The sequence below is a fragment of the Ursus arctos genome, unplaced genomic scaffold, assembly GCF_023065955.2.
Source record: "Ursus arctos isolate Adak ecotype North America unplaced genomic scaffold, UrsArc2.0 scaffold_11, whole genome shotgun sequence".
Lineage (NCBI taxonomy): Eukaryota > Metazoa > Chordata > Mammalia > Carnivora > Ursidae > Ursus > Ursus arctos.
Genome location: NW_026622775.1, coordinates 33,157,744 through 33,174,856, shown reverse-complemented (window position 1 = coordinate 33,174,856; position 17,113 = coordinate 33,157,744). Strand labels below are relative to the sequence as shown.

Genomic DNA, 17,113 nt, shown 5'->3' with positions numbered 1-17,113 from the left:
GTCCCTTCTTTCACTGACTCGCTCCTTCTCCCTGGGTCTCCGAGACCTGGGAACAGCCAACAGAATTCAGTCTTCTAATGCTTTACCACAGAGCCATTTAAAAAATCCTCCTCTCTCGTAACTTCACCTTCCACTGAATGCTGACAACTCCCATCTTCTCACCGATCTCTGAGTCCCGTATTTTCAAACTGTTCAAATATTTTTCCATTTGGTTATCCCGGTATTACCTTGCTTGCATGTACCAAACCAAACTCCTTACTTCTCAAACTGACTGTCCTTTCTGACTTGCCTTTAAGAGAAATGTCTTTTTCCAGAATCTCGAGGCTCAAAATGCTTTCAGCTTTGATTCATTCTCTTTGATCTCCACCACCACTGAGGCACCAAGTCCTTCTAACCAAGTAATTATTCCCCTGTTCTCTTCCCACTGTCACCACCTCACATTCAGATAGATTCACGCCACTAAACCCTCCTAAGAAGTCCTAGTGGACTTCTTTCCTCCAGTTTCTCCTTCTTCCAATGAACCCAAGGGACCATACTGCTATAAAGTCACTATTTTCAGATCATGGTTTTCAGATCACCCATCTACTTGGAGAAAATCCTCTTGAGGGTCCCAACAGGCTGTGGGAACGAAAAAAGCCCACAAGCAACTCCACTTGGTACTGAGGTCGATCGCTGGCTCCACCTGGCACGCCGATCTCATGTCTTACTCTCCCCCAGTGGAATCCTCTATTCTGGCAAACGCTCCTCCTCTTTCGCTTCCTTCCATCCCTCACTCTTACCTTGCCTTTCCCTCAAATAATTTTTATGCAGATTGCGAATGACAGGAACCAGTATAGTTCAAATCCTACTCTTCCTTTGAAGTGTTTCACCCTCCATCTTAAAAATACTTGCACTGTTCCTTCTAAGAATTTCTAATGCACCTACACGTATTCTTAAATTTGCACTTCACTGAATTCAAACAAGTGAGTTAAGAAAAGCTAGAAGTACAATGAGTATTAAGTTCCCTGCCCTTGACTAGCTTATAGTTTAGTGAAGAATAAATTAAAATATCAAGCTATTCCCAATTCTGTGATAAAACACAGATAAGGAGGCACAACCAGGATGCTATGAAAACTCGGACTGGCATTTAGTCCATAAGTTTGGGGGAATGTTTTCTAGAGAAGTACATGCCTGAGCTGAGTCCTGCAGGATTTGCAAGGCAATTCTCCTGCCATCATCTACAAACACTTAACGCTTCCATGTTCTGACTTCTTCAAAAGCTTCACTTATAAACTCTGAAGGGACTGTACCTGAGGGGGCTGTAGCTTATGTAATTAACTAGTCTATACCTTCACAGCACCTAGCAAAAGAGTGGGCACATAGTGGGTAGTGGGTACTTCCTAAATATTTGTCAATTAACTGCCACTTCTGCAAACTACAGATACTAAATACATCTGAGCAAGGACTCTGAGCATAATTTCTACTACAACAGGAAAGCTGTAATACCCATGAGATCAATGAAAGATACCATATAAAAAGAAAATGTACGGAACACTGCCACTTAGCTGCTGGCTTTTAAAAAGTTGATATTGAAAAATAATTGTGAATCTCCATAAAAAAGAATCTTAGTTAGTAGCACAGGTAACAAAGTTGCGAATGTGTAATTTTAAATACTCACAGCAAACAAGCAAAATCAAGTTAGAATTTGATTTTATTAACTAGTGTTGATTTATAAAAAGATTTCTTTTTTTGCTCTTACAGGTAAAATCCCATTACAACAAATATGCAGAAACCCATCTTTGGAATATTTGTATTCTGTTACCTCAGGGAATAATTCACAGCAACTAAACTGTGGTTCTTGACAAATCCTATATAAAAATTGAACAAGCACTTCATATGATCTTAGCCCAGTAACAGTCACTTTCTCCATGAAAACAACTTTTTTGATATAAAAAAATAATGCTTAATGTCCAATCATTCTGTTAAAAAAATATCTTTCACATCTACTATGCAATTCATTCCTACTTTTATATATTGCAAATCAAGACATAAATATCCCCAATATCACTGGTTGTCACACTGCTGCTAATGGCAGGAACGGGCTCCCTGATCTACATTTTCTGTCTCCAATTCTCACTGTTACCTCAGGCCTTCCAATTACTCAACAGCAAATGACAAGAATGATCAAATCAAGATACCGTATAGCTTAGAAGAACAGAAGGGAGCAGGAACGGAGATGATGGGGAAACCAAGGATTTGGGAAAGGCTTTATGATACCTTCAAGCAAGCACTGAAATCCGTATGCTTCTTTCTACTTACAAACGTATAAAGTCACGGTAAGCTCTGCTTCATGGCTAGGTACGATGATTGGAAAATTTTAGTTTTTATAGCAATATATGTGATTTCACCAAATTTCACAATAACCCAAATTGTATATCCCATGGAATTTGCTATATTGGGATTTTACCTGAATAATTAATTTCTCACACAGATCCAAAGCAACCACAACACACTCACTGCAATGGAATCGTTTTGCTTTCAAAATCTTCTAGTAGTAGGTATTCCTCTCCTTCTTCAGAAACAAAAGATGACCCTTGGCTGGTTTACAATCACATAAGAAATGGAGCAAGATCACCATTTATAAATCAGTGAAATCTGTTAAGCAAGTAATACTGTGAGTCTGTAACAAAGACTATGAAACAGGAGAGAGATTTCCAAAAGAGCCTTGTAGGTACAAGTGTTCTTTGCCAAGATAGCAGAGAACATGTTTCTTCAATAAATCTCCTGAATATCAGAAATGTTAGAGGAATATACCCTGAAACATAGTGAGCCTAAAATATAAACCCATAAAGTTGGGTTTCTTTTACGCCTTCAAATCAGAATAAAAAAAGTTTAACGGTAAGACTTCTAAGTGTACACACACACAACACACACACACACACAACACGCACACACAGGCATTCGCGGTTTACCTGGTGGGTTCAGGCTTCTTGCTTTGACAATTGATGAGCAAGAGGTAGTCTTGAGGATCCTCCTGGATGCCAAGGGCTTCTAGGTGCGGTGGCAGGTTAATCAGCTGATATGGAGGAGGTGGAACGGCGCAGGACGAATCCACCTGCGTGGACGGCGGTGCTGTGTTTACAGCTAAAGGTACATCCGCTGGCGCTTGCATGGAGCTGCCAGGTGGCTTCACAGGGTCTGCAACACCAAAATGTAACTATCATCGTCGATCTCATTGTAAGACTTTTTTCTTAAATAAAGCTACTTGGAAGTCTGGAGATAAACTGTTTAAACACACAAAAGCATGATAAACCAGGACAATGTCGGTTAAAACAAATACTACCTAAATAGCAGCATTTACACAGGAAATAATTGGCTGTTGTGAAAGAGATCTGAAGAGTGGGGCTCTTTTTTCCAGAGGCTGTAATAAAGCCATGGTTAACTGTGCCTTGAACAGTCTTTAGTTTGGAGGCTACTGGCAATGAAGATGTTCTACAATCTTAGCATAAGAGAGAGCTTTTTTCCACGATAGAAAACAAAGTCGGGGCACCTTGAGGGCTCAGTCAGTTAAGCGTCTGACTCTTGGTTTCCACTCAGGTCATGATCTCAGGGTCCTGGAATTGAGCCCTGTAGCAGGCTCCGTGCCCAGCAGGGAGTCTGCTTGAGGATTCTCTCTCTCCCCCTCTGCCCCCCCTTCCCATCGCTCTCTCTCTCTCTCTCTCTCTCAAACAAATAAATACATCTTTAAAACAAAACAAAACAAAAAACCAAAGTGCTTCCCAAGCCAAGCCAACTTTCCAAGGAGGCCCGTTTTATTGTGTGGCATCTACAGGCACAAGCATCCACTCTTTGTCCCATTTTTACTTTGCTGTTCATTCTTTTCTTTCTACTCCTCAGCAGACCAAGGAGAAATAGTTCTCATTGTGGGATTCATGTTCAGGGAAAGAGCTTTTCTTAAGCCATCTCCTCTTCCCTCGGCTCATAGCCTCCAGTACCGTTTACTGGATTTCTGTAATATTTTCATGCAAAAGGGGCCAGCAAGTAAAGGAATAATTTATTAAGCACTTAACAACATTCTGAGAAGACATATGAAACTAGCTAAATTGTTCAGAGTGAAGTAATTTGAACACAAGTTGAAAATAAGAGATAAAATCCCACTGTAATCATTAACACAACCATGTAAATTTTGAAAAGCCCAGAAGAAAAATTCTGTTAGACTGATTAGGAATACAAGACTATACGTCCAGAAAAAGATAAATGTTCATATATGAATAAACAAATTTGTTTACTGTCTATGTTAGAACAGAAAAGCCTGGGTTGAAACTGAGATTTTTTTTTTTTTTCAGCAGTAGGAAACTGAGATTTTTTTATAACAAAACATTCCCTAAAAGACAATAAAAGGTAAGGTAAAGGACTTAATATGTTCTACCAAATAAAATCAAATGCAGGTCATCTGGCCTCTTAATTCACCAGGGAGGAGCTACATGTCAGCTCTAGCTTCTCTAGATCCTACAGAGTAACTCCATATGCTTTTGATGATGTCTTATGTATTCAACTTTTTTTTTTTTTTAAAGATTTTATTTATTTATTTGACAGAGATAGAGACAGCCAGAGAGAGAGGGAACACAAGCAGGGGGAGTGGGAGAGGAAGAAGCAGGCTCATAACGGAGGAGCCTGATGTGGGGCTCGATCCCAGAACGCCGGGATCACGCCCTGAGCTGAAGGCAGACGCTTAACCACTGTGCCACCCAGGCGCCCCATGTATTCAACTTCAATATTTATATGTGCACCCCAGGGAAATTTACATAGTTTGTATTTTATGACTCTTCATCCTAGGCACAGAAGCTCATATCATAATTGTAAAGCTTGAATAATAACACATTAGTATGGCTAAATATAAGTTTATCTTTGTTTGTGGTTTCCCAAAACAAACAAAAAGGATCAGAACTCCTATGCATTAGTTTGCCCTGCATGTTGCAGGTGCTCGAAATGGTTTCATTCACCCAAACTCACTGAGCACTTTCTCTATGTCCTGTTGGAACAGGCCAGTGGCACTCCTAAATCTTCAAGACTCGTTCAACTGAAGGTGCAGTTTGGTATTTGCTCCTTAAGAAATATGTGAGCCCTACTAGATGCTAAATAAGTTTAAAGACTTCTTTCATTGGCGCGTTTGGAGTAAATAGAAGTTGAGCTAATTTCTAACGTTTTTAACTGTTGTGCTGCGTGCAAAGTCAAGTCTTCATGCAAGCTTGTCTAATAAAACCTAATACTTTATGCCAGGAGTTTACTAGTTAGTTCTTTCTTATTTATGAAAGGTGAGAAAAGAAAATAGTGAGAAAAGAAAAATATTTGGGAGGGCATTTATAGGACATAATGCCATAATTTCAGTGGGAACTCATAAATATCTCATTATTTCTAACAGATGATTATAAATAGTATATATAACATACTGTATGAAATAATGTTTTACTGTTTTGACTCAATTACAAATCTAAAAGATTTACTTAAGGGGATTTTAAAGGCTATAGATTAATCAGTGACTCAGTAAATCCTTGTGGGTTGTTAACAGAACTATGAAAAATATTTATCTTTTAAAGAGGAGCTTTCAGAAAAACGCACAACACTGAGGAGAAAAAAAAAAGAGGAGAGTGGTCAGAAAGCACTTATCGTATCCTGCAGGCTCTATTCACAGATATATTTTGCATACTTCTCCTTTTTGTACCATAGAGGTGTGATAAAATTGTACTATCCCATTCAATTTTTAGTTCTGCCCAAAGCAAAATGAAACTCAACACTGGAAATACATGACTACATGAAACAGTGTAAGAATTCTAATTTTCCAGTGTAACTCCCAAAGTAAGCTTTCCAGGTGGGTATTTTTATAGATACACTTTTCCTTAAAACTCAGTTTTTAAATTTGATGGCTATACACTAAATGAACTGAGTGATTCATCTTAGGTAGGAAAAGAATCACTTAGCCAGGCAATCACATTTGTCTGATCTTGTTTTATTAACACAAGGGGACCATCTCATTTTTAACCTTCCATTTCTCCCACCTGTGAATGACTAAAGTTTTTCACCCTTTTTATAGATGCAAGATCCTCTCAATTTCTGGAAAAAAGAAATAAAGACGGATTCAAAGATTCCTTTTTTTTTTGGTCTTTGTTAGTGTTTTCTTGAAATTAAAATAGGTACGTTATACAGTATGCATTATTTTAAAAATCCTTTTGTTCTTTGCTATTTCTGATATTTGGAGCTCATTCCCTAGGAACACTGATGAATTTAGTTGCATTTAACATTGAGAGAGTGCTTTATCAATGAATATATTTGACAATTTATTATTCTATTTTGTGATTCATAGACATTAGTGCTATTTCTACTTTTGTGCTCTTACATGTCCTTACACAGTGAAGGCAGTGGTGCAGAGCTTCATTTTTTTTTTTTTTAATTTTAGTTAACATACAGTGCAATACTGGTTTCTGGAGTAGAATTCAGCAATTATCATTTACATACAACAAGTGCCCTCTTTAATACCCACCACCCATCTAGCTCAGCCCCAAGCAACCTCCCTCCATCACCCCTCAGTTTGTTCTCTATCATTAAGAGTCTCTTATGGTTTGCTTTTTCCCCCTCTCCCTTCCCCCCTTTCCATATGTTCATCTGTTTTCTTTGAGTGAGATCATATGGTATTTGTCTTTCTCTGCCTGACTTATTTCACTTAGCATAATACACTCTAAGAGCTCCATCCAAGAATATAGAGTATCTTGATCACAATATGGCAAGGCTTACATCTACTTCTAAGAAACAAAAAGGGAGAGAACTTCCATTATGTTCACTAGCCAGCTCAAGAAAGAAAAGACCTCCACACAGCCATGAAAAGCAAGCCCAACCATTCCAAACAACATAGCATTCAAAAGACTTTAAAAGAGAAGGGAACACTGCTCTACCCCTCAGTTGATGCCCTGCTTTCAAAGATTTAGTCTTTGGGGTTATTTTGCTCATATTAATATTACTCCTATTACTCAGCTCTGCATATTTTAATGCAAGCATTGCAGTGTGTCTAAATATTCCTTAATATAAAATTTCTGGTCAAAGTTAACCAACTGGTCTGAAAAAAGAAGCTTCTATTCCATTGTATGAAGATACGTGATGTGCCTCATTCTACCTGACAAGTAGTTGGGCAGCCACGTTTGTTGCTTTCTGCCTCACCTAGGTTTCTAACTTACTGTTCTAAATAATGCTGGTATCAAGTTTCTGAGAACCAAATATCAGTTTAGGGTTTGCTTATGTGTGTAAAATTATTCCCTGTCTCTTAGTTCAAAAGGCATAAAGAGTATAATTAGCAACCATTAAAGGCCTAATGAGCTGCTAGAGCAAATTCTTAATTGAATTTTCCTAAGAAAGCTAATAAGTACTGGCAAAGTAAGCCTTCACCAGCTTTCAGTGAAGAGAAGCAAATTATTATGTGAGGAGAACCACAAAGAATAAGTTGGTCCCCATGATCCCTAGCTTAATGCACAGTTTTATCCTGTTTGGAACCATAATGCCCTGGTGTTAGTGTCCCTCATGGGAGTTGGGGTACCTAGATGATGCCTCTGAACATTCAAAATAATATATCTACACACACATACACATACATACATACATATACACACACATATCAAAAGGTATAAGAGCTTAAGCCCAGGTAAGCAGTTCTACTCTTTCTCATTGGTAAGGAGAATATTTCAAAGTTAATGTGACAGGTTCTCTGATTTTATGACTACTGCCATACTGTATCTAGCACGTGGTAATAAAACCAAGGTGTTGCCCATGTCCTTGTCAGGAGACTAGATGAGATCCTTTTCTCTTAAGATGGGCTACATTTGCTGATAGGATATTTTTGGGTTTCTATACAAAAATTTTACCTTTATGTTCACAATTAAAGGTAAATAGGTCAGGGTTACACTGTTTCTATTGATTATTAATTTACCTGGTCCATTGTAGAATTTCTTTTTTGTCAAGAGAAGCATTTTGATTGGATATGTGTCTAATTATTTTCATTGGATGTATGTCTAATTAACTTAGGAAATAAGACTCTACCCACAAAGAGTATGCCTTATCATTGATGCTCAAGTAACCATCCTCTCATTTCTGAACACACCATTTTTCACAGAAGAATATTTTGTAAAGGTAAATCTAACGAATGAATACAAATAGGAAAGAGCAGTAGTTGCAATGTTCAATGAAGCAACCTGCAATTTCTTCAATCTTTTTAATCAAAAATTGAAGATCTTTAATCACAGACCCATCTATTTAATGTGTTTTAAATAGAAATTTTTTTAATCTTATTTGTCATGATTATCTCCTTAACAGGTTATAAAAATATTCTTGGGAGACTTTTAAAATAATTCCTTAGGAAGTGCTGAAAATGCCTTAATTCTTATCCAGAAGTGTCATGGCATCAGAATCACTTTTTTAGAGTTCTAGGTGCCTGAGCCCCGTCTCAGGAGACTCAATGAATCAATATCTCAATAGCTTGAGAATGTGTAAGAAAACAAAACAAAAACCGAATAAACGCTCTAGTTGAACTGGTCCTCAGGAAAACGCAAATTAAAACCACAATGAGACACCACTACACATTCACTAGAAAGGCTAAAATTAACGACTGACAGGGGCGCCTGGGTGGCTCAGTTGATAAGCGTCTGCCTTCGGCTCAGGGCGTGATCCCAGGGTCCTGGGATCGAGCCCCACATCAGGCTCCTTCGCTGGGAACCTGCTTCTTCCTCTCCCACTCCTCCTGCCTGTGTTCCCTCGCTCGCTGGCTGCCTCTCTCTCACTGTCAAATAAATACATAAATAAAATCTTAAAAAAAAAAACTTAATGACTGACAATACCAAATGTAGGTGAGAATGTAGTGTAACTGGAAGTCTCCTGCACTGCTGGTAGGAGAGCAACTGGTCCCTAACCTAAGATATGGCGGTTCCGCCCATGGGTACACACCCACACTAAGTGTTCATGTCCGTCAAAAGATTTTATATATATATATATATATATATATATATATATATATATATATATATATATATATATATATCAATCACTGCTCACAGTAGCTTTATTTGTATGAAAAACTAGAAACAACCCGAATGTCCACAAGCATCAAACAGATCCATAATGTGTGATCTAGCCACACAACAGAATGCTACGGAAGATAAAGGAGAACTCCCACTACAGGCTACATGGATGACTCTCCCAGACTTCTACTGGAAAAAAGAAGCCAGATTCAGTGGTTTTATTTATATGAAGTTCGCGTATGGGCACAACTAATCTATGGTTATAGAAGCAAAATCGTAGTTACGTTTGGGCTTTTTTTCTGGGTGTTTACTGGGAAAAAGAATGCAAAAGCCTTCTGGGGGCTGGAAATGTTCCACTTCTTGACCTGAGTGGCAGTTACACAGACTTCTATTTCTATATGTAGATATAGATGGATATATAAAACTGTACTGAACTGTACCTTCCACAGTAGTAAATTATCCCTGAATAAAAAAGTAATAAAACAAAATTTAAGAGTCCTCTAATGAAGCACCGCTTTGCAGGAACAGGAGCATGTATATATACTTACGTTAGTTTACCTACTTTTCTACAGGGAAGACTATCCAATAGAGAATCACTATTTTCTTAAGCTACTATTATCTGGGCATTTTGGGAAAAGCAACTCGAGTGACTGGTAAAAGGCAATTCGCTACCCTCGCGCCCTGAAATCGGACCCGGAGTCTCCGCGCCAGGTTCGCTGGCTGTCTAGAGCCATAAGGCTGTTTCCTGACACTTGCTTAGCACATTTAACAGGTTCCACCTCCGTGTAGAAACAAAAATAAATCTGCACACTTCCAAGAAAAACAAAAGAAATTAGTTTCTACCCTCAAATCTGCTAAATAAAAGCATTCATAGGAACCACACATAGTTCAATGAGCTAGAGTTTAAAAACAGCTTCAGCTTGCCAGCATTCTGAGTATTCAATAATAGCAGTGGTCACCTGGGGCAGCGGAAATAACATGGTAATGATATTTTGAGAGGTTCCTGGAATCAAAACACAGGTCAGATTTTTCCCCTTTCCTTTTGTTTTCAGCAAAAACTAGTTATTCTCATAGGGACTGTGGATAGTTATTTTCTCAGACTGTAATACCCAAGCATAGGATATTTCTTCCCACATCTAGCCTGACACGAGCATAGTGAAAAATGGTTCTGTGTCATTAGTTTTAAGCCAAGAGTGAGAGCATACTCAACTCTGAAATGGGAAGAGCACAGGGCTCCGGGGACAGATCTAGGTAAAAACAAAAACACCTATTATTTAGTGATTGGTGGTGAGATTTATTTGGAAGCAAGAGAAAATGAAGTAGGTGGTAAAGTAAATGGAAGAACACAGACATTTTGATATTTATCTTGTCATATTAAACTGTATGAACGTGATCACAAAGGATAATAGCAGTTCTCTGCAGTTTAGAATTTGATACAAATCTTTAAATGCGTGGATTTTTTTTTAAAGGCATCTAGCAAAGTCAGCTACTACAAATGAATAGAGGAATACAGTGGTTAACTTTAAAGCCTTTTTGCAGTTTTGCTACTCTGCATGAAAAATCAAAATTATAGAGTAAAATATTTTTGTGGCTCCTTGATACTACACAATGAAGGACTGTTCAACTTTCACTGATTTACGACTTACTGATTTATTTACAACTTGATGATTTATGAGAAGCTCAAGTCTTCAACAACAGAGTTAGACATCTCTAACTGTGGCTATTTGGGAGAAGGCCAGGACGAACTTGTAAAAAATCTGTATTGTAGAATTTTTTTTAAAAAAATGCAGTTGCATTTAGCTGTAACTCACAAACTACATTTAGAAAGCACTGGCAAATTGAAGTCTTTAGTGGCTTGTATTAAAGAAGAGATAAAAAATGAGTTATGATGAGCATAGCTGTTCTTGGTAACCAACTCATTATATATATCAAATGCGACTAATAATACTATTAATTCTCTTCCAACCTCCCCCTTTATTGATATCGTGAAGATAAAACATTCACAAATTACGAGTTTCATTCAAGGCAATTGTACTTTATCTGTTTTAAAAGGATTTGGGAGTTTGCCCCTGCACCCCTCCCTATATTAGTAAGTTTATTAAGTGATAAATAGACATTGTGACTGATTCTGACTACTAATATCAATGAAAATGTTCCACTAAGTACAAAATAAAGTTCTTAGTACATTATCAGCTACGGTCACAGAACCATTTAAAACTACGTCGGCTTTTCCTAACCTTCTTAAAACTAAATTAGCTGCTATCTGTGCTTATTTCTTCTTTACCAGGACACTTTTTAACCAATATTACAATTCCTAGAGTATTAGCCTGTTTCTCTTAGACGGACTATTAGCTCAATGAGGGCAAGAACTGTATTAACACAGTCCTACAGTATCATACTTTAATATATGTATATAATCATACGTTACTATGTAAAACACACACACACACACACACACACACACACACACACACTATGTATCTTGCACTCATCAACTGTAGTGAATTATTCTGGCATGAATCCTTCCCCACCAGATGCTCACTCAGTTCCACATCTGTAATGTTTGCCATCTGTCTCCCTAACTAGTCACCTAATAATATGTAGGTTAAACGAATGTTCAAAGCCTAGTAGAGTGCTGGCAAATTCAATAATTTGGTAAATTAATGAATTAATTTTCTAAAGTAGACGAAACTTTCCTTCTTCCCAGAGGTGACTGGGTGTTCATCAAACTCTTAGATGATGAGGGTCATTCTAAAGTGGACAAATGGACCAGACTTCATGCCTTGAAACTTGCAAAGGTAATCTCAGATACGTGTGCATTCGAAATTCTTATTTGGGGGGGGGTCTCATCTCCACCCACCCCTGAATAGGCTTCCAAAAATTAGACCTATTCCTTGACTGAAGAATGTATCTCCTCTAGGAGGGTATCTCATTTCCTTTGCTAAGTATATTTAGGAGAATTATATAGAAAACAAAGAGAGATGGAAGAACACCTACTACTTAAAGTCTTTCAGATCAACTGAATCGATACAGGCAATCGATAAGGACAGAAGTCTACTTTTATGTCACTAAAAATAAATTCTAAACTGAAAAGGTAGCAGGCAAAAGAACCCTGTCAACCCGAAGAGTATACAATGACTTAAATTACTTTAACTGAAAATCCAGCACATCATGAAATTAATGTATCTTTTTTTCTTTTTAAAGATTTTATTTATTTATTCGACAGAGAGACAGCCAGCGAGGGAACACAAGCAGGGGGAGTGGGAGAGGAAGAAGCAGGCTCCCAGCGGAGGAGCCTGATGTGGGGCTCGATCCCAGAACGCGGGGATCACACCCTGAGCTGAAGGCAGACGCTTAATGACTGCGGCACCCAGGCGCCCCTGAAACTAATGTAGTATCTTAATCCAAAAATTATCATTACTGAGTGGTCATTAAGTAACCACTGGAGAGCTATCTCATTTGTGACTTTAACTTCAAAATCCTCCACTGTACTCAAACATAGACTATATATGCAAGAAAGGAAAGGAGTTTAACTGGAGTTAGAAGTAATACGCTACACACTCACTTAAAATGTGAACATATTTAGTACTTCACAAAAACCACCGAAGCCTTAATTCCACACGTGAAACAACTTCTTGAGGCTTTTAATCACTAGAGCTCTGTTGAAAAGTCCAGCTCATTAGCCACCTCCTGTCTAAACTGGATGCCTCCTTTCCTGTCTCAGTGCTGCCCCCTCAGGGTTCTGGATTCCCTCGCCAAGGGGTTTCCCCACCCCACTGGGCCAATCCCGGTTCTGGAAGGCTCCTTCTTGTGGGCTGCTGACTGGCCAGAAAGGAAGCAGCAGGCTGACCTGAGCTAATTAGAGATGATTGCTCTTTCACTTCAATCCAAAACTTGATGTTGATTGTTGATGCAATTTTTCCAGCCCTCACCGAACCTCCAGCACTCCTAAATATAGATATTTGGAAATGCACACTGGAAATGGGAGTATAACCATGAAGACGGTAAGGTCAAAGACCTCAGGCCACCTTTTTTTCTGAGTTTTGGCTTTATGAACCTAAATGTGTGTTGGAGTCCCCTAGATAGGTGTTTGTTAGAAAAGGCAGAGAAGTAGAGAAGTGCACAGGGAGTAAGTGGTCAAGACAGCTATATAAAAGCACGGGAAGAGGAATTGCTCCTGTAAAATTCTTCGTGAGACCTCTACCCACTCAGCTCTTCCCAGGACAGGCACTCCAAATCTCAGCTCCTCAAGCAACTCTCCCCCTGCCTTTATCCTTCACAGCCCCCTGCTCCAGTGACGTAGAATGCTGCTCCATCTCTGGGTCCTTGCTCTTCCTTGCCCCTAAATCTAGAGGGTTCTGGATCCCTTTTTTCACTTGTGTAGAAATGCTACTTCCTTCAAAAGCCACAGTTTACCCGAGAAGCTTTTCTTCACTATGCCTTTCCCAAACCTTGAGCCCCCTCTCCCTCCATGCTCTTTTTAGGACCTCTGTGTTAAGCAAACTCATATGTTACTTTTTCAACATGTTTTGTGACTGACTGTCACTTGTGTTTCACAGGTATTGATAATCGTCTTGGTTATTTCCTAACTTCATAATCCAATACAGTTTTTAAAATAACACCTAAAGAATTGAGTCACATGAAAATGATGCTTTTAATAAGTGAAAAGTAGTTAAATATCAGCAGTGCTATAAGGTTCAACCTGATATATACAGACACAAGAAATGCTCTTAAATAAGTATGCCTTCTTGTCATCTTTTCCAAGACATTTATCTAGACACTGCCCCACAATGGTTAAGTCTCCCCTAAAACCTACAAAAAATTTCTTCCCAAACTGATTAAAGACTTTAGTGCTTTTTTTCAAATGTTTGTTAGCCATTATAAAAAAGTAAATAATATTACATTGTGTAATTGAAATAACAAAGATTTTATAACAGTTCTAAAAATGCAGTAATAAAGGAGAACTCAGGTTGAATAATAAAATCTTGTGCTTACCTTCTTCTGTAGGATTAAACCCACAGATGTCACAAATACAACGAACCCACTTATTCATCTCTTCCTCACTGTCTGCTACCAAGTAGAATATTCGGTCGATGGTGTTGATATCAAAAATGTAGCTGTTTTCAAACTCTTTTTTGTTAAATGTCAATCCAGCATCAACTTGCTGACATAAGTTTAAATCAATAATACGGATAGGCTTCTTGGCATGATCATTTTTGTAATATTCCAAGACATCTGGATCTCCAGTCAAGCGACCGCTGCGTAACACAAACCACCTCCTCTTCCATGCCTAGGAACAAAACAGAAATATCCATCTAGTATTAATGTGACAGAAATTTTTCAAGGAAGTGCACACTTATCAAACCAATTTTACAAATACTTGTCTAGAGAAAGTCACATACATGTTTTGTTTCCATAGAATAATCTACCACTCCAGCAAAGTTTACTGATGCCTCAATTAACTTAATAATGTGTCTACATATACATATTTATTGTGCTCTATTAGATCTAATAGGAGACTGGAAGATATTGATATTAGAAGATATTACATGGATATGTAATATCAAGCCAACAAGGAAGACTTAGTTTTTACTAAATATAAAAAAGCAATGGCTTCAACAAATGGAACCAGGAAAACTGGATATCCACATGCAAAACAATGAAGATTTTTATATCACACAAAAATTAACTCAAAATGGATCAAAGACCTAAACCTAGGAGCTAACACTAGAAAACTCTTAGAAGAAAACAGAGAAAAGCTTCATAACATATTAGATTTGGCAATGACCTACTGGATCTACCACTAAAAGTGCAGAAGAAACGCAAAAGAAAAAATAGGTATACATCAAAATTTAAAATTTACACACTGAAGGACTTGATCAACAGACTGAAAAAGCTAACTCATAGAATGAGAGAAAATATCTGCAAATAATTTATCTGATAAATGATCAACGTCTAGAATACATAAAGAATCCCTACAACTCGATAACAAAAATAAATAACCCAATTTAAAAATGGGCAAAGGACTTGAACAGATTCTCCGAAGATAGATAAATGACCAATAAACACAAGAAAAGATGCTCAACATCACTATCATTAGAGAAATGCAAATCAAAACCACAATGAGATACAACTTCATAACACATCAGAATGTCTGTTATCAAAAAGGCAGAAAATAACAAGCGTTGGCCACGATGGCAGAAATTGGAACCTTTGTGCATTTGCTGATGAGAATGCAAAATGGTGTAACTGATATGGAAAATGGTATGGCAGTTCTTCCAACGATTTCAGTTGTAAGTAAATATCCAAGAGAATTGAAAGCAAGTTCTCAAACAGGTATTTGTACACCCATGTTTATAGTAGCATTATTCACAACAGTCGAAAGGTAGAAGCAACCCAAGTGTCCACTGTTGAATGAAGAAATGAACACAATGTGATATATATACATAATGGAATATTATTCAGTCTTAAAAGGGAATAAAAATCTGACACATGCTATAGCATGGATGAATCCTGAGACGTGATGCTAAGTGAAATAAGCCAGTCACTAAACGACAAAAAACTGTATGACTCCACTTATATGAGGTCCCTATTGGTAATCAAATTCATGGAGACAAAATGCAGAATGGTAGTTGCCAGTGGCGGGAAGGCAGGGTTAAGGAGTTAGTGTTTAGTGGGTACAGTTTAAGGAAGATGGACAGTTCTGAAGATGGACAGTGGTGATGGTTGCACAACAAAATGAATGTACTTCACGCCGCTGAAACTGTACACCTGAAAATGGTTAAAATGGTAAATTTTATGGTAGGTATATCTTACTACATTAAAAAAAAGCAATGTCTTTTCATGCCTTAATATCACCCCATAAAGAATACATAAAGATAGGTAAAGAGACTCCTTCGTATTTTAAGCTATAGATTTCTCTCTTTCTCTGTGCGTGGCAGGGAGGGGCGGGAGTGCAAGGAGCAGCGAGGAGCAGGGAGAAGGGTTCAGAAGCTTTCCTGATTTATCACCTGAAAAGCAAGCAAAGAATGGACTGTGTCTTTCTTCTAGTCAGTCTATTGTTCAAAGACCACATGGATAAGATCTGTGTTCTTTGAGTATAGGTTACAATTTTCCTTCTCCTTTCTCTTTCTCTTTTTCCTTCTCTTCCTAACAAACATATATTGGCAATCTGGATATGTACACTCACAATATATTTTCTCCACAAGCTTTGGTAAATTTTGAGTATGATGCTATGCCTGAAGAAGCCTAAAATTCTTTTACTATTACTCTCCCTGAAATCTACATTGATTAAATAATAAAAGCAGAACCAAATGACTGAACAGCTGGCTTCAGCAGTACTTAAAACCAACAACTCTACCCAGAAACACTATAAACCTTACTACTCTTTGAAGGTCTTCCTCTTTAATAACTTGGACAACTGTACCCATAACTGAATTAACTTGGGGGATAATTTAGGCTTAATATTTTAACAGATTCTTTAAACTGTATTCATTCAAGGAAATACAGATACATTAAAAGGTAAATCAACGAGTTAACCAGTAAGTTACTGATTATATTGTAAATACCTGTAGGAATAAATACAAGTAGGTAATTCATGATTGCTACTTTCAAGGAGTTAACTAGTTGAAGAAAATATTGACCATACATGAAAATATATGAGAATATAGCAAACCCCACAAAGTATCTGCAGAACTATCGCTAAAGGGAGAGGCAATCCTTCCTGGAAAAACTGGGTGCAATCCTTCAACAAGGTTAGTAGAAACATCACAAAGGCCTAAAAATATTATGTAGTTCTTTAATGTCATCAAGGTTTTAAATTAACATCTCAGCCTGACTATAGCTCCAAGTAAAGAGTAAATGATTAGTGCTGTCCAGAAAGAGAAGGCAGTGGGGAGTTCTCACACATGCTTTAGAGAACACTAAAACATCATAACGTGTTAATTCACATGAATTTAGCACTAGTTTCTGGATTACAAAAATCCATTCAGTTACTATATAAGTCATCTACTTACTTCAAAATAAATAAATATCATCTCTTAGTAAAGTAATGCTTCTACGGACACCTCCCTATCAAG

At 37.6% G+C, this 17,113-nt stretch overlaps 1 protein-coding gene across 6 annotated transcripts in view; it reads right to left on the bottom strand.

The window, feature by feature from the left end:
• Positions 1-17,113, bottom strand: part of GAB1 (GRB2 associated binding protein 1) — a 123,410-nt gene that overhangs the window by 32,459 nt on the left and 73,838 nt on the right. For 4 of the 6 annotated variants that reach the window (XM_026499410.4, XM_026499408.4, XM_057310096.1 and 1 more), the window contains exons 2-3: positions 14,031-14,325; positions 2,952-3,177 (exon numbers count right to left, since the gene is read on the bottom strand). In XM_026499410.4, coding sequence (XP_026355195.2) covers positions 2,952-3,177; positions 14,031-14,325 — 521 coding nt within the window. Of the gene's footprint in view, positions 1-2,496; positions 2,578-2,951; positions 3,178-14,030; positions 14,326-17,113 lie in introns of all 6 variants that reach the window. The other 2 variants (XM_026499407.4, XM_026499409.4) reach the window with 1 other exon arrangement.